Source organism: Rhizopus delemar, genomic scaffold (genome assembly GCF_000149305.1).
Source record: "Rhizopus delemar RA 99-880 supercont3.9 genomic scaffold, whole genome shotgun sequence".
NCBI lineage: Eukaryota > Fungi > Mucoromycota > Mucoromycetes > Mucorales > Rhizopodaceae > Rhizopus > Rhizopus delemar.
The window spans coordinates 1,143,353-1,168,089 of record NW_027137835.1 but is presented as its reverse complement, the minus strand read 5'-3'; the positions used below and the strand labels follow the sequence as shown (position 1 = coordinate 1,168,089).

The 24,737-nt window shown below is 36.4% G+C and overlaps 9 protein-coding genes across 9 annotated transcripts; 6 read left to right on the top strand and 3 right to left on the bottom strand.

Moving 5' to 3' along the window:
• Nucleotides 1-354: 354 nt before the first annotated feature.
• On the top strand, nt 355-1,251 carry RO3G_11522 (uncharacterized protein; the record flags this gene model as incomplete). Its single annotated transcript, XM_067666106.1, has 1 exon — nt 355-1,251. The coding sequence occupies one exon, from the start codon at nt 355-357 to the stop codon at nt 1,249-1,251; it is 897 nt and encodes a 298-aa protein (XP_067522207.1).
• Nucleotides 1,252-1,615: 364 nt separating this feature from the next.
• On the top strand, nt 1,616-3,453 carry RO3G_11521 (uncharacterized protein; the record flags this gene model as incomplete). Its single annotated transcript, XM_067666105.1, has 3 exons — nt 1,616-1,619; nt 1,794-3,331; nt 3,430-3,453. The coding sequence occupies 3 exons, from the start codon at nt 1,616-1,618 to the stop codon at nt 3,451-3,453; spliced, it is 1,566 nt and encodes a 521-aa protein (XP_067522206.1).
• A 745-nt stretch (nt 3,454-4,198) lies between these two features.
• On the top strand, nt 4,199-5,551 carry RO3G_11520 (uncharacterized protein; the record flags this gene model as incomplete). Its single annotated transcript, XM_067666104.1, has 2 exons — nt 4,199-4,829; nt 4,992-5,551. 2 exons carry the CDS (start codon nt 4,199-4,201, stop codon nt 5,549-5,551), a joined length of 1,191 nt encoding a protein of 396 aa, XP_067522205.1.
• A 3,016-nt stretch (nt 5,552-8,567) lies between these two features.
• Nucleotides 8,568-9,204, bottom strand: RO3G_11519 (uncharacterized protein; the record flags this gene model as incomplete). Its single annotated transcript, XM_067666103.1, has 4 exons — nt 8,568-8,754; nt 8,815-8,937; nt 8,995-9,080; nt 9,133-9,204. The coding sequence occupies 4 exons, from the start codon at nt 9,202-9,204 to the stop codon at nt 8,568-8,570; spliced, it is 468 nt and encodes a 155-aa protein (XP_067522204.1).
• A 1,746-nt stretch (nt 9,205-10,950) lies between these two features.
• RO3G_11518 (maleylacetoacetate isomerase) lies at nt 10,951-11,743 on the top strand (the record flags this gene model as incomplete). The annotated part of the gene is made up of 4 exons (XM_067666102.1): nt 10,951-11,007; nt 11,124-11,244; nt 11,299-11,339; nt 11,384-11,743. 4 exons carry the CDS (start codon nt 10,951-10,953, stop codon nt 11,741-11,743), a joined length of 579 nt encoding a protein of 192 aa, XP_067522203.1.
• A 3,911-nt stretch (nt 11,744-15,654) lies between these two features.
• RO3G_11517 (uncharacterized protein) lies at nt 15,655-15,928 on the bottom strand (the record flags this gene model as incomplete). Its single annotated transcript, XM_067666101.1, has 2 exons — nt 15,655-15,747; nt 15,830-15,928. 2 exons carry the CDS (start codon nt 15,926-15,928, stop codon nt 15,655-15,657), a joined length of 192 nt encoding a protein of 63 aa, XP_067522202.1.
• A 581-nt stretch (nt 15,929-16,509) lies between these two features.
• Nucleotides 16,510-16,794, bottom strand: RO3G_11516 (uncharacterized protein; the record flags this gene model as incomplete). The annotated part of the gene is made up of 2 exons (XM_067666100.1): nt 16,510-16,675; nt 16,754-16,794. 2 exons carry the CDS (start codon nt 16,792-16,794, stop codon nt 16,510-16,512), a joined length of 207 nt encoding a protein of 68 aa, XP_067522201.1.
• Nucleotides 16,795-17,834: 1,040 nt separating this feature from the next.
• Nucleotides 17,835-18,342, top strand: RO3G_11515 (uncharacterized protein; the record flags this gene model as incomplete). The annotated part of the gene is made up of 2 exons (XM_067666099.1): nt 17,835-18,043; nt 18,108-18,342. The coding sequence occupies 2 exons, from the start codon at nt 17,835-17,837 to the stop codon at nt 18,340-18,342; spliced, it is 444 nt and encodes a 147-aa protein (XP_067522200.1).
• Nucleotides 18,343-20,801: 2,459 nt separating this feature from the next.
• On the top strand, nt 20,802-24,119 carry RO3G_11514 (potassium/sodium efflux P-type ATPase; the record flags this gene model as incomplete). The annotated part of the gene is made up of 5 exons (XM_067666098.1): nt 20,802-21,212; nt 21,272-21,528; nt 21,582-21,644; nt 21,703-22,411; nt 22,464-24,119. 5 exons carry the CDS (start codon nt 20,802-20,804, stop codon nt 24,117-24,119), a joined length of 3,096 nt encoding a protein of 1,031 aa, XP_067522199.1.
• Nucleotides 24,120-24,737: the final 618 nt, after the last annotated feature.

The window sequence follows — 24,737 nt, the reverse complement described above, 5'->3', positions numbered from 1 at the left end:
TGTATTCTCGCTCAAGTAGACCATATTGATGGTCATATGGAACCTTTCCATATTCTCGTAGTGTATGCTCCTGCATCGTCTTCCAAAGCACGTGCAGAGTTTTTTGAATCTATTTTAAATTTTCGACAATTGTCTCCTCTTGACACTATATCGTGCGTTGATCGCCTCATAATTGCTGGCGATTTTAATTACTCAATCTCAACTGCCTCTTCAACGCGGAATTCTCGTCCTCCACAACAGTGGGTGCATTTCCTACAATGTCATTTTCGCAACGTTATGTCTGACCTTCGGTCGTTAGTTACGCCAACCTTTCGTCGCGGAGAACTGTCACATTCAACCATTGACTATATTTATATGTCGCTTGATTTAGCAATCAATTATGTTGATGCCGATGTCGAATTTCTCAATCCTCATTGGACCGATCATGCCCTTCTTACGCTTGTCTTCAAACCGGATTTGCCAACGCCTTCTGGTCCTGGCCTTTGGCGTGCAAACCCGACATATGTAACTCATCGGAACTTTAGAAATAAGCTCGCTCAGATGTTGACAAAGCTATATGATCAAGAAATTCATCTCTCCTGCTCCTCACCACAGATATTATGGGACATGGTTAAGCTAAGGGTAAAACAGTTTATTCGTGGTTACGGTCGTAAACATGTGGACTGGAGAAAACAACAATTGGCTGCCCTCCAGCGCAAACGGCAACGGTTATTACAGAGTTCTCTACCAACCTCTTTTCTGACGACCCATCTGCCTAGAGTCGAACAGCAAATTCAGGTCCTTCAGGAGGAAACCACGAAGATTGCTATTCTGAAAGCTGAACGAACATGGAGAGAACATGGGGAGACTGATGCAGGGTATCTGAAGAAATCTGCTACCGCTCGACAGGCTCAACGTTCTATACCCATGCTTTGGAATCCAAGGACTGGGAACCATTGTTCCAACCGTGAACAACTTTTGGATGTTGTACATGATTTCTATGCCAATCTCTTCTCGACTGAACCTATCTGCTCCAACTCATTGGATAGGATGATGTCCCATATCCCCTCTGACTGCCGGCTCGACGAGGCAGATACCGATTTTTTGACGTTACCATTTGATCTGCAAGAAATATCCGCTCACAGCTCCCGAGCTCCAAAATCCAGCAGTCCTGGTCCGGATGGTTTATCGTACGTTTTCTTGAATCTAATCTTTCACCACAAGAAATACTCAGATCTAGTATTGAACGTCTACAACGATTGTGATATTTGAGGTTTTATAATATAAAAAGTACTAAGTCAATCAACAAATGTAAAAATAAGTGAGACTCAAAGTAGGTTGTTCTTTATTCAAGTTAAAAATATGAGGGTATTTATACTTTTCTAATCACGGCTAAATATTAATATTTACAGTATATGACTATTGATTATTAATCGATATTAGACAATGAGTTATTTACATGATTGGCATAGTTTAACATCTTCTTATCAAGAAGTAATTATTAATCCTGATCCAGGAACTTATTAGAATATTCTGGAGTGAATCGGGATTTTATTTGAAGTGGCGTAATACAATGTCCGATATTCCTAATTCGGAGGACCATTGTTCGTAGTAACTTATATTATTACTTTATTACATGTGTAAATACCACAACGATGCTCTTTCTAAGAATCTGTTTCCTTCTTCCTGGTTAGAGACTAGTGTTTGCTTATTGCCAAAAAAAGGTGACCTCACTTCTCTAAAGAATTGGCGACCCATTACACTGATCAACTGCGACGCAAAAATTTACACACGCATGCTCAATGCACGTCTAGTGTCTGTTATTTCCCCTTTGATTACACCTCATCAAAGTGGTTTTATGAAAGAACGCTTTATTGCTGATAACGGTCTCTTAGCTCAGATCGCCTGTGAACAAGCCTCTGTACGCCAATCAGATGAAGTGGGTTTATTATGTGATCAAGAGAAGGCTTATGATCGGGTTCATCCCACCTATCTTCGGGCTGTCTTGCATCGCTTTCAATTTCCCGCAGTTTTTGTGGACTCTATCTTAGGTCTCTTCTATGGTACTTCCATGCGGGTTAATGTGAATGGCTATCTGACTCGTCCCATTTCTCTTGGACGAGGTTTACGTCAGGGTGACCCCATTAGCCCTTTGTTATTTAACTTGGTTTTGGAGCCTTTGATTAAATCGATCATTTATTCTAATCGCATACAAGGATTTTCTCCTCCAAGCCTATCGCCGCATTCTTCTGCCTCTCCTGTTTTTGGCCCTTCCTCCTTGCAGTCTCTTAAAGTGTTGGCATATGCTGATGATCTTTTAATTTATCTTAAAAATGCAGAAGATTTAGCCGAGGTACAACAACTGATACAGTGTTATAATCAAGCTTCTAACGCGAAAATGAACTATGACAAAACTGTGGCCTTTTCTGTTTCTGGTCGACCGCATCCACACTGGTTACCGGCTCTTCAAGAACATGGGATTACAAAATGGCACGACCGCAATGATTCAGAGCCGCTTATATATCTCGGTTATCCGTTGGCTACTTCTTCTGCACAGAAAAAAGTATTTCAAGATCGCTTGATTACTAAAATTAAGAATGCTTGTGATATTCACAAACAACGCCTACTTTCGGTTCGAGGGCGTGCGACTGTGCTCAACGTTTTGATTTTGTCTACACTATGGCATGCACTACGTGTTTCATGGTTTCCGCAACGTCTGCTTGGTACTATTGGATCCATCTGCCGTGAATTTCTTATGTTTAGAGTCTTTCCACCTGTTTCTTTTGATGTACTTCAACTCCCCCTCAAACAAGGTGGTTTAGGTGTTTTGAATCCGGCTATCCAACAGTTGGCCTTACAGTTTTGGTGGCTAACTCCACTAATTCATGAAAGCAATCCCACTTCCCTGACTGTACGATGGATTGGTGCTCACATGGAAAGTATGTCTACTTTACCGCTCTTAGATCGACGATTGCCTTTCATCTTCCCGGCTCTACGGCGTGGTCTGTTGCATGAATATCGACCTGAACTCTGTTCCATCCTTTATCGTGCCTTCGATAGTCTTTTTGATAGAGCTACGGTCTCAAAGAATTTGAATGTTCCTTTGGATCAACCTCCTCAATTGACATCTGACTTCTGTCTTTCACTGCCTTTGTCGGCTACAGTATCGTGGTCTGCTCAGATCAAGCCTTCAGTTCAGCACTCCTTTGACACAGTTCTTGTTAAAAATGCCTTTTTCTTCGATCCCGTGCTTCAATGTCTTATTCCATTGTCATCCAGCCAAGGACATTCTTCACTTATCATTGGAAAATACCGTATCTTGAAACTTTTACGGTGGATACAGTCTGGCGAAGTAACATTACTACCTTTTTTTGCGCGGTTATGTCTTCCACGTTCTTCGGATTCTGATTCTATAAATACTGGATATCGTACCTTTGACGCTTTTTGCAGTGCTTTGGCGGCCCCGCTAATTGATTCAAACAAGTCTATAATTACACCAAAGTCCTTTAGACAAGCACATCTCGAGAAAATTAAACAGTCCCTTGCTGGCACTTTAGGCCACACAAGATCCTCCTCTTTTTGGAAACGGTTTTGGAACATGGATATTCCGTTGGCTATCAGAACTCCATGGTACCGACTACTTCATAGGAAATTTCCCAATGCTGAACAAGTGCAAGCCTTAGTGCCCAACATCTGTGACTCACATTGTCGTTTGTGTGGAGACCCTTCTACACCTGAAAACTCAGACCACTTCCTCTTTCGTTGTCCGAGCAAATTGATCATTTGGCGGCTACTCTGGAAACAATTTTTTGGTGTCCATGACGTGCCACTGTTAGATATAGCTAACGCTCTGTATAATTTGATCTTTCCTCGTCAAAAATTACGACTCATTCAAAATGATAGTATAATCGGTTGTGCTTTTCTTGGTATCTGGAAGGCACATTGGCGTTTTATTTTTGATAACACTCCTTTTGACTCAATGATTATATATCAACAAATTACGGTACTTATCACTTCCTTGCGATCTGATACAGTGCTCTCTGCAATGTAATTCCCGCCTCCATTATTTAATTTACACGTTTTCCTTGATGTATAAAAGTTCACCGCTGTCTACCACGTGACTTTAAATATTATATCTATTTATTAATAAATTTGGCCTAGAGCCCCTACAAAAAAAAAAAAAAACATAAAACAAAGAGCTGTACAACTAGTAGACTACATGACACCACCAGAAGAAGAACGTCATAACCTATTATTAAAGGCACATCTACTTGGACACTTTGGGGCTGATGCTATTGTAAAGACAATCCACAATGATAATTTGCACTGGATTAATATTAAAAAAGATGCATTACAGCTCGTATCCAATTGTCCTGAATGTCAACAATTTAATATTGGCAAACACGGATATCACCCTCCCCGTAGTATTCTACCAGATGGTCCTTTTGATCACGTCTGTATTGACCTTGGTACCCTGAACGTTACATCAACAGAAGGACATAATTTCATTTTAGTTCTAGTTGATCTTTTTACAAGATTTACAATTCTAAGACCATTAATGGATAAAACTGCAGTATCCATAGCTAATGAACTTAGAGATATCTTTTGCACTTTTGGTTGGCCCAAAAAACTTAGTTCAGATAACGGTACAGAATTCACTAATGAAATATTTAATTCATTAATGGAAACCTGTGGTATTGACCATAGACTTTCACTGCCTTATAACCCATTGGGTAATTCGACTAACGAATCGTTTGTTGGAATAGCCAAACGAGCTCTTGTTAAAAGATTACAAGGCAAGAAGGACGAGTGGAATCTTTTCCTTCCTAGTATTCAATATGCTATGAATTGTAAATATTCTAGATTACATCATTCCAGACCATTTGTGCTTATGTATAATAGGCAACCAAATGAATTCCAGGATTATTCTAATACACAATCCTCAATACCTAACTCTAGTCAGCAATATGCTAAAGCACTAGAAAATAAACTAGACAATATGAACAACATAGTAATCCCTGCTATACGTAACCGTATTATGACTACTCAAAGAATTGACAACGAGTATTTTACAAAGAAACACCGCATTGTACATCAACAATTTCCTACTAATAGCGAAGTTATGATAAAAAATGTGAATAGAAATAGTAAAACTGACCCAAGGTACGAGGGGCCCTTTGTCGTACATGGAGTCACAAAAAATGGTAGCTACATTTTGACGGATAAAACAGGTGCATTATTATCGCGCGACGTACCTACTTCGCACATCAAACTTATCTCTACAGACAACGTTGTTAATAATCGCGCTGACCAACAACAGTACGATGTGCAGGCAATTATCCAACATAAAAGAAATAACACTAGCAATTATAAATACCTAGTAAGATGGAAAGGTTATCCTCCAGAATATGATACCTGGGAACCTGCCTCAAGTTTTGATGACATGAGTATGATAGAACAGTACTGGGCAAGACGTAACGTCAATAATAACATTGGCAAACGTAAACGCTCATCTCATACTAATTTGCCAACCAAGACTAATAATCTTAACAAAAGAAGCAAGACAAAGTAACGAGCTGAATATGGTCTTTTCCCATTACTTTTTTTCCTAAACAGGTTTTTATGGGTTTTTATCGATTATATACCAGAAGAGCATGCTCTCTCTTTTCTCTACACTTACGTCTTTAATATGAACAGCCTAAGCAATCATATTAGATATAATCCATGTACTCTTCGTTATTCATGATGTTCATCGGTTGTTCCAACCTGGAAGGGGGCAATGATGTATCCATCATTCATAACTCGATATGAAAACAGTATTAATAAGCTACATGTAAATGTATCCAATAGACAAGCTACAGGTAATTCGGATAATCTTCATTAAGGATAAGATGCTGCGTAATTGCACGGTTAAACTACATTAAATCCAGGAACTAAATCACAGTCAGCCGCAGTCAATCATATACGAGTATTCTATGACAAATATAACAATAGAAGAACACGTAACCCTTATCTATTTGTCATCAGCTATATCATACTCATTAATTATTAATCCATGACATGAAATATTATCCGTGTATGAAAAGTATAAATAGAGTACAATTTTCTTATTAAATAAAACAATCTCTTTATCGAGTCTCGTCCTCTCTTGTTCCTTTTTATTCTTGGATAAATCACTTTGATTAGATTTTTATATTAAGCTTTATTCATATTAACTTCACACAGTCAAATGTATGGCGTGGTTGTAATATAGTTTATTGATGATATGAGCACGTTGAATAAGGAATGACAATTACTTACCGGATCATCTTTAATCATGAAAACATTTATCCTGACTGAAATATTATTATTAGCCGTAATATCCAATGACGGAACTAGAGGATTTTATATTCATCTGTACCGTCTCCTAAATAGTCCTACGCCCAGAGCTACCTGAAACCATCCCAATAGCATAATTGACAACACAAGCTAGGAACAGGTTAAACTAATAATTAGAAATAGTAATCATCTATTCTGTCGAATTGATCATAAATCTGTCCTAATTCTTTATCCGTATCATGTCTATAAATACTCTCACTTTTTACATGTAGAATTTATCATATTCAATCTTAGTTATCTTAACTTAATAAAGAGATACCAAGTTCTAACAGTATTTCTTTATCTTTGTTGTTATACTACTTTTACCTAAAACCCCCTATCCTAAACACATCATATTTTTAATCGTTGTTGTTGATTGTCTGGCTTTCAGAATTAATTATAGACCCGTACATAATATTAGAATCCCTTAACATTCTTTAGTTGAGAGCTTAATAATTCGAGTTAATTCTTTTATTAAATTACATTCCTCATAATAGTATAAATACACACTTATTTTTATTAATAAAACATCAGCCAACTATCAAGTATCACTCTCTCTATTAGATTGTCCGTCTATTCCTATCTTTACTTATCTTTGTCTCGTTCTTACTTATCAACTATCGTAAGTCCTATTTGCAGTTCACACCTTCAAGCCCTTAACGCCACCCTCTTTTGTCCTCTTTAGTTGTCTATCCAAGCTTCTTAGTTTCTGTCCGGTTCTTTCTCTCTCTCTTCTCTATGGCTTGACAAAACAACTCATTACAAAAACATACCGTCAATTTTTATGCTTGGTTTGTGTACTCAAATGCCATTGCTTTCTTAATTTAAACTTGTTTACTTTAGCTTTGAACAAATTAAAAACTGTAAAGAAATTTCAGAACTTTAGAATATTATATCTTATATGTTATTTATTATATAAGCTATCAAGTGTTCAATTGAATCCTTTATTTTGTGTTTTGTATCAAATACTGAAGTTCCTTGAAGCTGTTGTAGAACAGAGTCTGATCATAACGGACATTGAATAATCACAACTAAAAGAAGTATATTAAAATTGATAAAAGATAATAATTTAAATCTTTATTAAATAAAATATATTCTTCTTCTTTTTATATATAAAACTATCACTATTAGATTCACTCTATAAAGTAAACATGAACACTAAATAAGTCATGATCTTTACTATTCATCATTCCTGTAAATGAATAATAATGGATCAGGTACCTAGTCAACTTTGATCTGACTGGAGGCATTTCATATAAATATATCTTTCCTCTCAATGAAGACGGGACAACTCTCCCAGATCAGTTAAAGAACAATAAGATCTATAAAAACAACGAATTAAAAATTTTCATAATCGATTCAGTGATCATTCTTCAATCAAACATGTCAATTATTGGATCTACGCTCATAACTACTCATTTACCCGCCAATTGATAGAAGAATATAAATAGTAGACTTTGTAATGTTTTCTTTTTAACGATTAAGATTGTCTTAAATAAAGTTCAGTCTCAAAAAGTATTCTTTTGGTTTTATTGCTATTTTGATAATTACCTTGCCAGAACATAACAGAAGCCAATAACGATCATTGAATATATATTTATAAACATCAAGTAACTACTCTACTTCTAACAAATCTTGTAATCTCAAAACAAACCGACAGACGTGTAAGAAATTGCATTTGCTGTATTCAATTTAAACAAGCGCTGTGGTTATTTAAGCACCAAAAACCCAATATGCTTTCGTACTAAACTACTCAATGTACTTTCTTTCAAGACTGATAACACAGGAAATAAAATCTAATTATTGATGCATTTTGGCAAACAGAAGCATATTTTGCTTAACCTAAAGACCTATCGCACTTTACTAGTGCAAATTCAAATGAAACTGTACAAAGTATATGGACTTATCTATTTTGTGAATCAAACCATCAAAGCATAAGTACTATTATTAAAAACAGTCTCTTTCTTTCTTCTTTGCAGAGCTTTAACCGAAGCTAACTCAAAATTAGAGAAGTTTTTTATACAACTTAATGGGAAAGTAATTTGTTGCATTAAATTGGGAAAAAATATAAAACTGCTTGTATATACACGCAATTTAGAATGACTTTTAAAGTAATTCAACATGTACACAAATATAATCGTTGATCAAATCATCAGTACTTTCCCTCATCTTTATATCACCATCGCTCTTTAGTCTAAATGCATACAACTACACTTTTATTTACAAGGCTTTCATTCAACATGAGTCTTTTCCATATCTTCATCTTCATCTTCTACTATGCTGTTATCTACTGTATTTAATTTGTCTACCATTTGAGGATCATTTAGTAATTCATCGTCCTCTTCCTCTTCTTCTCCTTCTGTCTTTTGCTTTGATTCATCTCCATCTTTCTTTTTCTGCTTCTTTTCAGCAATTAACCTTTGATATGCTGATATACATACAAATGATTATTGATAATTTTTTATAATGTATATAAACTTGCCTTCTAAGCCTTCTTTGAGTGGCTCAATTAAGTGATCTAATTCTACAATCTCTAATGCTTTAATTACGTCGGGAGAGTTGATTGTTTTGTGATTAACACTTTTTGCAACATCATTTGCACTATTGATTATAGATTAGAAAAGATATAGTTGTTACTACACATTTCTTTTTTTTTACACTGAAGCTAAATAATTAACAAAGACAGTGGCAGCTCGATTGGCGGCTAGTCTTGTATCTTTACTGATAACTGTCCCTTCAGGAAGCTGATCAATATCATTAGTAAAGCGTAATATGATTAACTAATTTGATTCTTACAGCGTTTTTTAGCACTCTTGTAATAACAGCCTTTGGTAGTTCAAGATCATCGATTGAATATGTGTCTGACATTTTTGTAAGAAAACCTTTTTTTTTTTTTTTTTTTTTTTTTTTTTTGAATTTTATCAGCGGGGTATCATATAAACAATTCGTTCCGGCAGAGACGATAAGTGGATAAAAAACCCCATAGAAATGTATAGTATTGCGAATGGGCAGCACGAATCATTTTTAAAAAAAAAAGAAATAGACAAGAGTTCATTGGGATGACTAATTTTCTAGAATGTAAGGAACATAGGTGAATCGAAAGTAGTCTTGTATTTCAATCTAAAATATTGCTGTCATTGATCCGTGTTCAGAAAAGATGCTTGTGAAACGATCGAGTAGATCAAGCTAAAGACTGGTATTTTCTTTATTAAGATATATCACTACTGTGGAATTTCTCACTATATGAGCCCAATATACCATGATAATGCAATAAAATTGGATTGATATACGCTTTATGATAAGATGACTATTTTAGTCCTCGTTCGTCCTGACCACCTCTGTCACACTCACTACCTATCCGTATCATACCCATCTATTTTTTCTTTGTCATCTTCAATGTCTTATTGCGTTGTTTATATCTTTTACCACTACCTGAGTGGCTCAGAGGCTGCTGTAATACTTGGTTCATCACGACTCGTCCAATTGTACTTGCTGATGCCATGTCCGAATACAAGATTCCACCGTCAGCCATTCCAAAGAAACGACGGATGAATTACTGATACAATCTGTAACAAGGAGTGAAATACTCTCAGAAAGAGCTGGGGAGAGGGTCAGAATACAACAGCCGGATCCAAGCAACTTTACTACGATCTGGAAAGAACTTGGGAAATAAGAAAAAAAAAAAGAGAGAGACCTGAAGGCCTTCGCTCGCAATCTCACGCCAATTAGGGCATTGGCCAGTGACAGTAAGTGGGACAGTGGCGATGAAATGAGCCAAAAATGCGATCTGTGCGGGTGGCACGAGCCCTTGCATTGATGTGGACACACTTGCACAAACGTTGCCAGTGGACGATGGTTGAGGTCGCAGGGGATGAGGACGTCGACCAGAAACCTCGGCAGACTTGATACTACAATGCTTGAGTGTGCACTTGCTACTGATAGTCGAATGCATCCATAGACAGGTACCATCATGCTCAAGATGATGGGTTGTTCTTGATTAGCGTTCAGTGGAATAAAGTCTAGGCTGGCAAGTAAAGATGTTCAGGTCCTGGTCAAGAGGGGTCTACAGCCAGGGAAGCTTTTCACACGCTGCGATCCATATTGGCTTACTGGTTTCGATATCAACCGCTAAAGGGTCTGATGAGGGTCAAGATCAACACATTTTCGGATAGGAGATCAGGATGCGTGACCAGGGATAGGTCGTGAGAAAATTCAGCAGTGAGATGAACTGTTCTTGAAGCTGAATTCAATTGAAACTTCTTTTTTCTTTAGATTTTTGGGTTATAAAGTCGACAGTGAATTCATTTTGTCACAAGTGCTCGACTACAGAGACCATGACCATCTCGAGCTGTGATTTATTGACCATACTAGACTTTGTTAGGTAAGACAGGGTGACTGAGTGGTCTTGATGTCAATCTTTTCGATCGAGATAGAAAATGCTAGAGTCTGGCAAGAAGGCATTGTATGATGCTGCATAACAGTCTTCTGAGCAAACGTTATTTGTTCTTTGCATAAGGAACAGTCGGAGTTGTTTTAGCAGGAAAGATGCGTTGTTTTATTAAAATCTCTGATGATCGATTTATTTATTTATTTTTATTTTGTTTTTATCACAACATGACTAAGAATAAGCCGGTACTTTATGGATATTTTAGATCTTCTGCTACATGGAGGGTTAGGATTGCTTTAGAATTGAAAGGGGTGGATTATGAACAAAGGTTTATCAATTTACTAAAGAAAGAACAGATGATTATAAGACGCGTAAAGAAAAGATTACTTATCGTTCATAGCTATCTGAAGAATATAAGAAAGTGAATCCTACCCAAAAGGTACCTTCTTTTATAACAAAAGAAGGTAGATTGTTAACTCAAAGTCAAGCCATTATTGAGTATCTTGATGAGGCTTATCCAAGTAAGAATCGATAAGGTGACGATGTCTGATAGGCTAATGTCTGTACTACTACAGATGAACCTTTCCTTCCAAAGGATCCCACTGAAAGAGCTCTTGTAAGTTATATCATCATTCCATTCCTGACTCATACCATCCACAGGTTCGAGAAATTTGTCAAATTATTGCTGGTGATATTCACCCACTTCAAAATATGAGAGTCCTTCAACGTGTAGCAGGTGGCGACGCCGAAAAACAAGTTGAGTTTCCTCGAGAGGTGGTCACCGAGGGATTCAAGGGGCTCGAGATCCGTCTTGGCCAACTTTCGGGTACGTACAGTTTCGGTGACCGATTGACGATGGCTGATTTCTTTGCGGTTCCCATGGTGGGTAATGCGTTACGTCGTGGTGTGGACATGACTCAGTTTCCTATTTTGTCTCGATTGAATGAGAGTCTATCCGAATTGCCCGCATTCAAAAGAGCTCATCCTTCTTCACAGCCTGACTGTCCTCAAACGAATTAGATGCACCCTGTCGATTTAAATAACATTATGCAGCCCCCTGTCACATACTTCCCGCTCTCTTTTTTTTTTTTATTCCAAGCAAAATAAAATGAGCTTAAACTGGGTAATGTTGACACAAGATGGTAAATCACCTGTGCCTTTACCACAAGAAAAAATGTTTTTTACACAGTCTGATGTTGAACTTGTATTGGACTGTAATGAGTAAGGGATGCGAACTTTATAAATTTTTTTTGAAGTTTATCAGCATTGTGATCGACTAAATCCAGCATTACGATTGCCTTACGCTTAAATTTTGATTTTTATTTATAAAAAAAAAATTAATGACCACTTTGAGCGCATGATGTCTAATATTGCATCGTTTTCGCCTTGGTTAGATCAGTAAAAAGAGAATGGAAACTAAAAACCCCTTGGGGATCAAGGGTAAAAAAGATATGGGAGGAAGAAAGAAGGAAACGAGTGTATGTTACTAGTGAGGGGAAGAGGTTTGCCAAACAAGGAATCTTTGCTCTAATTGGAATGGCGGCGAAGGTTGGTCCTTATCATGAAACAGGTAGTCAAGTTCATAAAGTATAGTACAAACAACCGACCATCGAATAAATCATGGAGAGGCAGATTGAGAACGATTGCCTTACAGTATTTCCACTTCAACTTCGACCAAATGAACTTGCTTATTTCGTCCATTTGTGCACCTTTATTTCAACTAAAGATAAAATAAGTTCAGCCAAGCTGCAATGTGTATTCTATTGCATGGTCGAATTAAAGAAGCTCTTCTTTACTTCAACAGCGTTCAAAGAAGGATTCGGAATGCCTAATCCAGCCTTGACAGTCCTTGGGAGTCACCTTCTCTGCAGCCTCTTTTATTCTTGCTACTAAGTTGTCGCGATCTGTCATTGGAGATCTGTGAACAAGTGTCTTATCTTGGCCCGAAACTCTTCTATTGAATTTAAGAAAGGGAGGTAAGGTGAAAGGTATATTATCATGTATCCTCTCTTGTTGACTTCCTCTGTGATCTTTTCAGGCTTATGGATAGATGCATTGTCCTTGACTAAGTTGCTGCCCTTCAATTTGTGTTTATCAAGGACATACATGACGTGTATAAGGAATGCCATGAATTCCTTCCATTTTATGCCAGCTTTAGTTACCTTGAGCCCAATATTGAAAACTTCAAGGAAACAAATTGCGCCTGGTATGGAAACTGGCAGTTGCTATTACAATTTTTTCAGGCTGGCCTTTCTTGGATCTGCCCTGACCTTCTTGCAATATGAAGATTGAATCCAGATTCATCAATAAAGATATAGTTTTGCATAAAATTGATTAGAAGGTCTTTAATCCACGTCTCAACAGTTCCAAGCCTCAGTTCAATAACGTCAGAAAGGAAAGGAGCTATGTATGAGCATACGTGCATTACATTACGAAATATCATTTGAATCGTTACAATGTTGTATGAAATTGGGATGGTGATCTAAGTTGCTATAAGGTCAGGAGAGATTGTTAAAAGGTGAAGAGAGATAGTTACAAGGCGAAGATAAGATTTGTGATGGTTTTTAAGGAAGTATTTTTTTTATTACTTAAAAATAGGTAATGCAGCTTTTTCGGCAATAATATGGTTTGCTTGGGCTAAACGCCTTGTTACATATCGAGCAAATATCTCCAAAATTAAATGTAAGTCTTCATCTCCAATAACTTCCAAACAGTTTCTGTTTTCAAAAAGTAGTTGGATAGAATTGATGCAATTTGATACTTCTTTATTATTCCAGATGTTTGCCTTGTAAGTTAAAGGAAATCATCTTGCTTCAAATTATTGTCAGTGAGTGCTGCCCATACTACGTCCTTTAATATATGTGACGATAAAATAACATCTTGGTTATGGACATGTTGAATTTCAGATATCGTAAAAATAGTAAGAGGAGTATTCGCAATATCATGTGTAAAGAGAGAGAAACCTCTACTGAACATGTAGGTTGATACTTTGTGATATTGTGAGCGAATTTGTTTCAGGTTGAAAATGTTGTGTTTCAACACAAGTATATTCTTCTTTGCCTCAATGATTGTATTGTATTTTTCAATAGAATTTATTGATAAAAATAATCTAGCGTTTTCAGAGACCCTGAAATTATTTGTTGTTGGACTTAATTCTGGAGTATAGGAGGAATCATCAATCCGGATAGAAGAGGTTACCAGCACATTTGAAATATTTGTGCCAATGGGTAGTTTTCTTGAATTATCTTGATGAACAGTAACTATGCTAGCATCATGATATTGTGATGATAACGATGGTATTGAACTGATGTTATTGCTTCCCTCTTTTTCGATATGACATCTAATGATGGCAAACGGGAATAAATTTCCACACAGTTCAATAATAGGGCCTGGGAACCATCAACCAATACTACTCCTGCTAACAGCTGAACCGAATTCTTTAAACAACTCTATATTGCAGCAATCACACCTCGATGCGTGTTTTTGACTTATCAATTACCTTACTGACAACAATTTATCAAAAGTTGTCCATTTCATCTATCAGCATTTTTCAATATCTTTTTGTTCAAAGAAGCGCTCTTGAATATGCTAATGAACATTTGGCCAGAATCCCATATTGCAAACGAAATGACAACTGACGTCTGATATTCCAAGGTTGCTATTCATCATGCCAGTTGGATCAAATACCAGAGCCCATTTTAAAGAGAAAAACTCTACTGCTGTTTTCCATATGTTCAAAGAGGCATTGAAAGCTTGTTTGCTGCCGAAGACGACGCGATCCTTCATATATGAGCACAGTAAAACAAACACGGTAAAGAAACAACCAATGTGTCAGTATCAGAAGGCTTGCCTTTTGGTGAAGCATCTGAATCAAACAAAACAGCTACTAAAAAAAGGAGAGTAACAAAGAAAAGACGAAAGATTTATCCGACATGAGTACAAGACAGAAGTACGAGAGTAACAAAGAAGCCTTCCAGTAAGTCTTATCAAGTTGTTAAAAAAGTATGACTGCTACAATATATGGTTGTTTAAAGAGATTCTTTTATTTTCTTGGTATTCCATCAAACGCTTAATGACATTTTTGCTGGACATATACGAAAAATGAACGTTATTTTCATTGAAAAAGCATACAGGGCTCAAGTTAATAGCTTATACAATTTTTGAATATGTTTCTTGAGTGGGAGAGTAGGGAAATAATTCAACTAAAGCTGTTTGTTGAAAAAAAGAAACTTCTTCAACATCAGTAGGCAACTTAGAGGGCTTGGTTAATGCGTCAGGTAGAATGTTACTCAAAGTGCATTCATTATCATTGTCGCCTAACAAACGCCAAGATCTTTCATTAGTTTAAAGCAGAATCTTGTATATTTGGCCTGTTCATTACTTTTTATATGCTTATCATTAAAATGAGCGCTATACAAACTAGGCTAGGTATAGTAGTTCAAACGGCCGCAACAATCATAAATTTTACTATATCTTCCTGATATTATGATAAGGTATTAAAGGTTTAAATAACAGTGTTAGAAAATTTCGGTACTTACATCGATGCTTGAACTGATTGTTTCTACTATTTCATAATAACTACAGGATTCAATGTTAGTAAACGCGTAAAAGCGGCGAAAGTGAGTATATTTGTATTCACCTAGTTTTTGAAGGGTTTCCTGATTGTCTCTGTAAGTTTATGAGTGTAATTGTTATCAGGAAATAAGTGAGCAAAAGGGTTTCTTGAATCATTACCATGCAAAAGATTGCTTTTAATATGTCGACAGACATTGTGAAGGGAAGAAAACCGTTTGATGACCTTATAGAGTGGGAAAAAAAAAAAAAAAATTCAAAGAAAAGTTATTGAGGCATTTTAAATGACAAATGAAGTTTTTGTGCAACAACCTCTCTGTTTTGTTCACAAAATAAAAATGGAGATTTCAATAGCAAGTTCATTTGGTCGAAATGCTAATGTTGACGAAACGAAGACCGAAAATGTGATGCTGTTGTCCATACAAGAAAAAGTTGAATTGCTGATGGCTGTACTAGATAATATTTTTAATGGTAGTTTGTAGTGGAATTTTTCAAATGTGTTGGAATTCAAGCTTCAGTTTGCATGCTTTTTACGTCTTGAACAGAGTGTCCTAGCTCAACTGCTTTGGTACTTGATGCAGATCTAATTGAATAGGATTGAGATTGTGTTTTATCGATCCCTACTACTTGCATTGATAATCTTATCCAATCGGCTACTGTTGTAGGTCTGACTAATGAGGAGACAGCGTTTTCTTTTTTTTCCAAATAGGTCAAGAAAAATATATATTTTTTCAAGGACACTGTTTTTTGTCCTAGGACACAATTTTTAAAACTCAGGCTTGAAAAATTTTATGTTATTTTTACATTTTCTATTAAATAACAGCAGTTATTTCTCGCTTGGGACACCACTGTAAAATAAACAAATCAGGAACATAAATATGTTTATTTTAAAATATGACAGCTACTCGAAATGATATTATATGTTGCATAATTGCTGTTTTATATTTCAAAGGACATCTAATCTGATTTCCGTCACCATCCGCATTCATCCGTTACATGTTTTGATCCGCTTTTTCTTCGTTATTTCTTAAAGCTAGTATGTATATGACTATATATTTATCCATTAGTCACTATGAGCAATGTTCCCTTTGATCAGCTATCATATGTGCTCGTTGTATATATAAAGGAATCTGACAAGTCGTTTTTATTTACGTTCAATTAAATCTTCTCTTAATTATTCTTTACAATCCCCAAGCAAAATGTCTTCTTCTTCATCAAACTCTAATGAAAATTTTCTTATTGGTGATAATGATATGCTTCAAGTAGATGGTAGCACTGCTGTAGCTAGTAATGACCAGGATAGTAGCAGCGACGAAGATACGTTTTACCAAGAAACGAAGGCAGTTGACGAAACTAACGAAGACTACGACAGAACTGTGCCTGTAAACACAACAAGAGCATATGGCCCTAAAATTAAAGAATTCAAGCTTTGGTGCGATAAAAAGTATAGTTCTTTACCTACAGAGCAAAGATGCACAGTGACTGGTCCAAAACTTCATTTGTTCTTAAAAAAAGAGGTAATGTACATAATATTTATATCATTGAAAGTTTAGATAATGCTAACTTTTTTTTAACTTAAGTTGGTTAATCGTATGAGTAAGCGCAAAGGAAGTACACACAAATTTGTAAAGCTATCTTCAATATACATGTATGTTGCAGCAATTACATATTTGTACACTCAACAAGTCCCAAGTAGAATCAATAGTAATGAGCATCCCCGTGTGGCGTGTCGTAAACTGATCAAGGCTTGCCAAAGAAGAGAAGAACTTACGAAAAGAGCTAACTTTGAAGATCGAGGTGTAAATGCGGTTCTGGATGGATATTCAACAAGTGAAGAAATACCTCGTATAGTCAACTACTACATTAACAAGAATAACTTATCAAATTTGCGAAATGGTCTTGCGTTTTTGCTATCTCACTTTTGTCTTCTACGTGGTGAGTCTGCTAGGGGTGCCGAATTTCCAGATCTGCAAACTATTAACTTGGAAGGAGAAGGTCCAAGTCAACAAGCTTGCCCGGCACTAATTTTGGTTATGAAGAACGGAAAAACTAACAAGAATGGGCGCTTGGAAGTTAGTGCATGTATGAGAAACGTGGATTATAAAATATGTCCTTTTATGATGCTGGGATTATATTTCTTTCAAATGTATCATGTGGAGTGCCGCTCTTTTCCAGATTTTACAACATCTCGAAACTGATATCATACAAAGCTACTCCAATCTGATCCTCATGATCCAACAAAGCAGTGGTCTTACGCTAGTCATTATGCAGCAATGGAGTCAGCCCTTAAGGCTTGTAATATGTCTTCTACAAAAAGACACATATGGCTCGTGGTGCGGGCGCACGTATGTGTGATCTTGGTGGTGTTGAAGACACAAGCATTAGAAGACTTGGCCGCTAGAATTCCGGCTCAATGAACGGCGCATATGTTACTGGTCTCCCTAGAGAAGCTATGCGTTCCTTGGCTGGATTCGGAAAAGTGAAAAGGAATTTTTATTTACCAAGGGCCAATCTTGATCCATGTGTAGAATTACAGAAAATGGTCTTTCCTCTTGTTCATGAATGGCTGGACAAACTTGATGCAAATGTCATTGAATACAATGTTGCTGCCCGAGGATTTCTCATATTAATGAAACAATTAAGAATCACCTTCCTGCAAGATTCTGTATTAATAATGAAAGATTTCCCGGCACACCCTGTTTTTAAGCACGAGATATTCAGCGATCCCTTATTTATAACTTTCAAAAGGTAAAAGAAAAGCCCACTGGTTCACCCTGGTACACCCATGCTAACGCCTTTTTTTAACATGTAGTACCTTAGAAGATCTTCTTCTGTCGGATAGTACGCTACAAGATATTACATTGCTTCGTGCCATGCCAGCGTTAGCTAAAGAACTTGATACCGGATTTAATGCACAGGATGCCTCGTCACGATTGCTACTACAACAAAATCAGGAATTTCAATCAAAACTTGAAGACATATCGACTGGACGAGCTCCTGTTCCTGTATATGTACAGTTGACTTTTCGGATGGAAACCAATCTGTAACTGGAATCACTTCAAATGGTTCAGCATCAAATATCCAAGGCAATTCACAAGTCGATTTGCTATCTCTTCGTCTCCCAACAACAATTGATACTATGACGTTTAATACTTCTGATAGGCAACAAGCTAGTACATCATCAATGTCAGTAACAACTTCAGCACAGAGTGTCAATAGATGGAATGAAGGCGTACACACAATACACGATCTTTGGAGAGAGTACACCGTTGGTCTTGGAGGGGGCCTTTCAATCGAAGAATTAAATAAATCACAAAAGCCATGATACCACAAGAGTCATAAAACTTTCCATTCTCGACGTATGCGTATTATCAAGGTGATAAAAAATTACGCAGAAGAACACTCAATGACAACTGATAAAGCAGTTTAAATCGCAGAACGCAGACGTCTAGCTCTGTAAACATCATTAGATTCGATAGGAAAAAAATATTTCTAAATTGTACATAGATTAAGTTGAAAAAATGAATAAATATAATAGGGGCACCGTATTAAGTAAGCAAGTATTCTGTTTAAAAAACCGCTAAAACATCGTTCTTGGGACTGATGATTCGTAAAGTGACCGTTTGATTCTGCTCAAAATGTCTGCTTGGGTGTTCTGGACTTATGGGATGCGTTGTTAAATTGTTTAAATATTTTATTTGTTGCAAAGATTTTGTATTACTATTGCTGGATCTTGAAGGATTAGTGATGTTGTTCCCACTGACTTTGTGGTGTATTTCAGGGCAGTTATGTTGTCGAAAAAAAAATCTTGATCGTTGAGTTTTCGCACTCTTTTGTGTGGTGCTGTATTACAAAAAGTATCGTTTTGAGTTCTTCTATGTTTATGAATTGTTGGGTTTCTTCTTTGGTCCAGAATCCTGATGTGGTTACTAGATGGGAGCTTATTTCCCAACATGTGTTTGATACATCTACGTGTATACTACATTTGGAGTCTTCCGTACTATCTTCTAATTTGGCAACCCGTTTATGGTGGTATAAAATCGGAAATAGTTTTACTTGAAACTTCATCAAATTCAAAAAGTACTGATAAGTGTAAAAGCATTTTGTCCACCGCAAAGACTTGTTTGGTTTTTTGAGAATGTTAAAAAAAAATCCTGGAATTAATGACAAAATTGACAAAATTCCATATTTTATTGATTTGTATTGATTTATAAAGATATTACGCTTGTATTAAATATACCACAGCAGCTTACAATATAATCTAAACATAAATGTAATACACAGTGTTTGATTGAAGAAAGCGAAATGAATATATTGCTTTTATAAGAACATCAAAAAGCTTTATTTAAAGCTATTATATAAATCTCTTCGCTTTCACTCATCCTTCAGGCAGTATTAATCTCATTATATCATATCGTATTGAAGAAAACAAAAACAAACAAAGGGCCAGCTGGAGCCATTTTACTTTGCATCAAATACCCTCTATTTAGTCAATGTCATTAATGTTTATCTCGTCTTGTTTAGTGCTCCAATTAAGTTTGTTTGTTTTATTTAACATGAAACTGAACAAGACGTTGCTTATGTTTTAAACGTTTTTGATTTAAAGATATAAAACCTTTCATGCAAAAGATTAGTGCCTGGTTTTTCAGGAATTGAAAACACATTAGAGAACAGTAGAGTAGACTGAAATTAACAAAATGCAGTGTTTCAATCTAAAATAAAAAGAATTGATTGTATTTAATAGATGGTAGCTTTATTTCAATCACGACTAAGTTGTTATTTAAGGAAAATGCTATATCAAAAGATAGAAAAGAAAAGCTAAATAAATCATTGAATGAATGAATTGTTAAATACGCATACATATTTCAATCATAACTATGTTTATGATCTAAACTTTTTTTTAAAAAAAAAACTCAACTTGAATGTTTCAGACTTGATCCTGAAGAAGGTCCCAATCATTTGTGTAGAACATTACCAATATAAACTAATAAAAAGACATGTCTTTGAATGCTAAAGCAAAGACAATTACTTTTTTTTTTTTTGAGTTTGTTGAAATCAATGAAGCATAAAAGTATGGGGGTTTATATAAACATTTGAACAAATCAGATTTATGAATTGAGCGGAAAAGAAAATGAGTAGAGAGGAAAATAGGGTAAAGCAAAGATTGAACAAATAGCCCGATTTAGATAAACTAAAATTATACAAAACAAGATAAAATGAGAGGAACAATTCCTATTATCCGATGCTATCATCAACATGAACCTAATTTTTTAATATTCCTGAAACCCGGTCTCAGACTAGAAAAGTTAGAAGGAATTGAAAGAACAAAGGTTCTATAGAAAAATATCTGCCAATAAGAGGAATGGAAACATACATCATGTGATCCAAGTTTTCCTATTTTTCTACTTTTCTAATGCAATGTTTACTTTTTTTTTAAAGTCAACATGTATAAAAGATCAAGATCATTCCGAACGTTTTCTTTACTCTCCTTCATTATCGTTCTTTAATGAATAATAATAATAATAAGCAAACGATTCAATTTGATGAATCACAAGCTCGTTCTAATGAGAAACTTACTCAAAAGATGATGTCTAGAACTTCTACTGGACGTAGCTCATCAGACTTTGATACAAGATCTGTAAGGAGTGTTATCATGAGCAAAATGAATTTGGTTAAACGAAGAAGGAAAAATGCGGACCAAGGAGAAACAGTGGAGGGGCCACCGTATCACACTATGGATCTTGACACAGTTGCACAAATATTGAAGTCTGATCTAGAAGACGGTCTATCAGATGATGTTATAGAAGAAAGACGTGTCCAATACAATGAAATGGAAGGAGAAGGAGGTGTTAGTCCTTTAAAGTTATTGATGAAGCAATTCATGAATATTATGGTTCTTATTCTACTTATAGCTATGGTACGTATATCAATACATCATCTCCTTTCTTTCTCACACTAAATTTCATTATCTGATAGATTGTTTCCTTTGTGTTCAAAGACTATATCGAAGGAGGTGTTATTTGTGCCATCATGTTTCTTAATGCTGGGGTCGGCTTTATGCAAGAATATAAAGCTGAGAAAACAATGGATTCCCTGCGACAAATGGCTTCTCCGACAAGTCAAGTCATCCGTGGAGGACATCAAAAAACAATACCCACACGAGAACTTATTCCGGGTGATGTTATGATCTTAAAGAATGGTGATGTTATTGGAGCCGACTGTCGAATTATAGAGTAAAGTTTGTTATTTTTCATTTCTTCTTAGAAAGCTAACTCGTACTTTTTAGGTCGTTTAATATGGATGCTGATGAAGCCCTTTTAACTGGTGAAAGTGTTCCTGTCAATAAAGTGTAAACCATATAATAAATCAAATAGAATTAAATTTTAACCACATCTATACAAAAATAGGCCGGACGCTATTCAAGGAGAAGACATCCCTCTTGGTGATCGTATCAACATGGGATACTCTAGTACGGTTTTAACAAAGGGTCGAGGTAAAGCCATTGTAACAGCCACTGGTATGCAAACTGAAATTGGTCGAATCGCTAAACGATTGCTTGACAGTGGTGACAATACAAAGACACCACTTCAAAAAGCGCTGGATCGCATGGCCATCGTGTTACTTGCTATCGCCATCGTTTCTCTCATCATTGTATTTGCTACTTCCAAGTTTCATATCACGAATGAAGTCATCTTGTACGCTATTTCCACTTCAATTGCTGTTATTCCTGAAGGTCTTGTTGCTGTTGTCACCTTGACTCAAGCTTTTGGTGTGCACAGTATGGCTAAAAGTAAAGCTTTGGTTCGTCGTTTGGCTGCATTGGAACTTTTAGGATCTGTTACAAACATATGTTCTGACAAGACTGGTACATTAACACAGTCTAAGATGGTCTTGACAAGGCTTTGGAGACCAAGTACTGGATTTTATTCAGTCTCTGGCTTAGGCTTACATGTTGAAGGAGAAGTAAAATCAGAATCAGATACCACTGTGGTTACTAAAGAAAATATGGATCCCGGATTTCAAGCTATGGTCAACGCATCTGCTCTTTGTAATATGAGTGAAGTACGAAAAGACAAGCAAAAAGACGAATGGGTTGGCATTGGTGACCCTACTGAGGTACAGTACAAAGAATTAAAGTAATAAACAAAATATTAAAATAATTTTATAGATTGCACTCCAAGTGTTTGCTCATAAGCTTCAAAATAGCAAAACAAGTCTTGTTAAAAAAAGTAATCCTAAACAAAGCTGGAAAGTTATTACCGAATATCCCTTTGATTCTTCAATCAAGCGCATGAGCGTTCTTTGTAGTACACCAGAAGGCAAGTCTGTTGCCTTTTTAAAGGGCGCTACTGAACGCGTTTTGAGCTGTTGTGTTGGGATGCAAATGTCTCATCAAAATGACATCAAATCAATGTCTACTCAAGAGCTCGAAGAACTGGTGCTACCCAAAGTGAATGCTTTAGCCGAAGGTGGTCTTCGTGTCCTTTCATTGGCAATGCGCTATATAAAGCATGAACAAGAAATCACATCCGAAACTTTTTCACGCGAGTGGATTGAACAGGATATGATATTCCTTGGCCTTGTTGGTATCTATGACCCTCCAAGAAAGGAATCCAAAGACGCAGTAGACGAATGCTACAAGGCAGGCATCACTGTCCATATGTTGACGGGTGATCATATAGCTACCGCCACCGCTATCGCTCGCGAAGTAAATATTTTGCCTGCTACCTATGGTCTTGATGAAAACAACCATCTCTATCAACAAGCTAAAGAAAATGCTCGACCTCATGTTGGCGATGGAAAATCTGATTTAGTCATGTCTGCTCAACGCTTTGACAAAATGTCAGAAGAAGAAATTGACGCTCTCCAGGATCTTCCTTTGGTCATTGCTCGCTGTAGTCCAGAAACAAAGGTAAAAATGATCGAAGCCTTACATCGTCGCAAGCGAATTGCAGGTATGACAGGTGACGGTGTCAACGACAGTCCTTCTCTGAAGGAAGCGGATATTGGTATTGCTATGGGTGAAAATGGCTCAGATGTTGCCAAACAAGCAGCTGATATTGTTCTTATGGATGATAACTTTGCAACCATCGTAAAAGCAATCGAGGAAGGTCGTCGTGTATTTGGAAATATTGCCCGATTCGTTGTTCACATGGTTTCGGGTAACGTAGCTGAATTGACGCCTTTGCTTCTGGGACTTGCCTTTATCGATCAAAATGGTGATTCTGTATTTCCCATGTCACCTATTCAGATTTTGTTCAACAATATCATCACAAGTTCCCCACCTGCAATGAGCTTAGGACTTGAACCAATTCACAAGGATCAAATGCTTCAGCCTCCTCGCAGCAAGAAAGAGGGTTTATTTTCTTATTCAAACCTTATTGATATCATCTTTTACGGTGTATCCATTGGTATCATTTGTTTACTTAACTTTATTGTGGTGCTTTATGGTTGGGGTACAGGCAATCTCGGAACTGACTGTAACCATTATTACAATGAATCATGTGAAGAAGTCTTTCGCGCTCGTGGTGCACTCTTTGCTACATTAACTGTCATTATCCTTCTTCATGGATTTACCTGCCGTGATCTTCGTAATTCAACCTGGAGCTGGGCTTCTTTAACTGGTCAACAAAACAAATATCTTTTCTGGAGCACATTGTGTGGATTTGTGCTATTGATCATTACCTTGTACGTTCCTGTTTTAAACACAGATGTATTCAGACACAAACCCATTACCTGGGAGTGGGGTATGACAGTGGCTTCCGTATTAGTTTATATTTGTGTTGTAGAAGTTTACAAATGGTTCAAGAGAAGATTCTTTTAGTGTTACCATATTTTGTTTTTCATCATTTTCTCGTATAAATAGAAGAAACATAAATACATCCTTTTATTATTAAACAAACATACACACATACATTATTTAGAAATCTTCATAATCATCATCTAATTTTACGTAAGAATCTCAAAGCCATTATTATCTCTTTCTATGTTTACCTTCAATACCATTTATAGCGTGTAAGAAAAACAGGACAATATTTGAAGTACATTGCATAGTAAAGCCACGATAGAGACCTCTCAAACTCCAATCCGTCATTCTATTTTTCTTGTTTACTTTATTTCTCTTTTCTATTATTCCTCCGCCTTCTTCTTTTGCCATACAATAGACTGCATTGATGACGCCTGTGTAAGGCACTGGTCTTAATGCCACAACAGGTTCAAATCGCTTATTGCCAGGTGTACGTGTTCTAATCTGGCATTGCATACGTTTACGAATCGTATCCAGCGGTAAGGTGATCAAGACTTCAAGTGTGTTCAATCCTAATTCAGCAAGACTGTACAAAAATGGCGATTCACTTGCTGAGATACAAAGAACACGGTCAATGATCAAAGGTGTAATGTTTTGCAATAATGGAGTAATAGCGTGATACAAGATGGTAGGAAC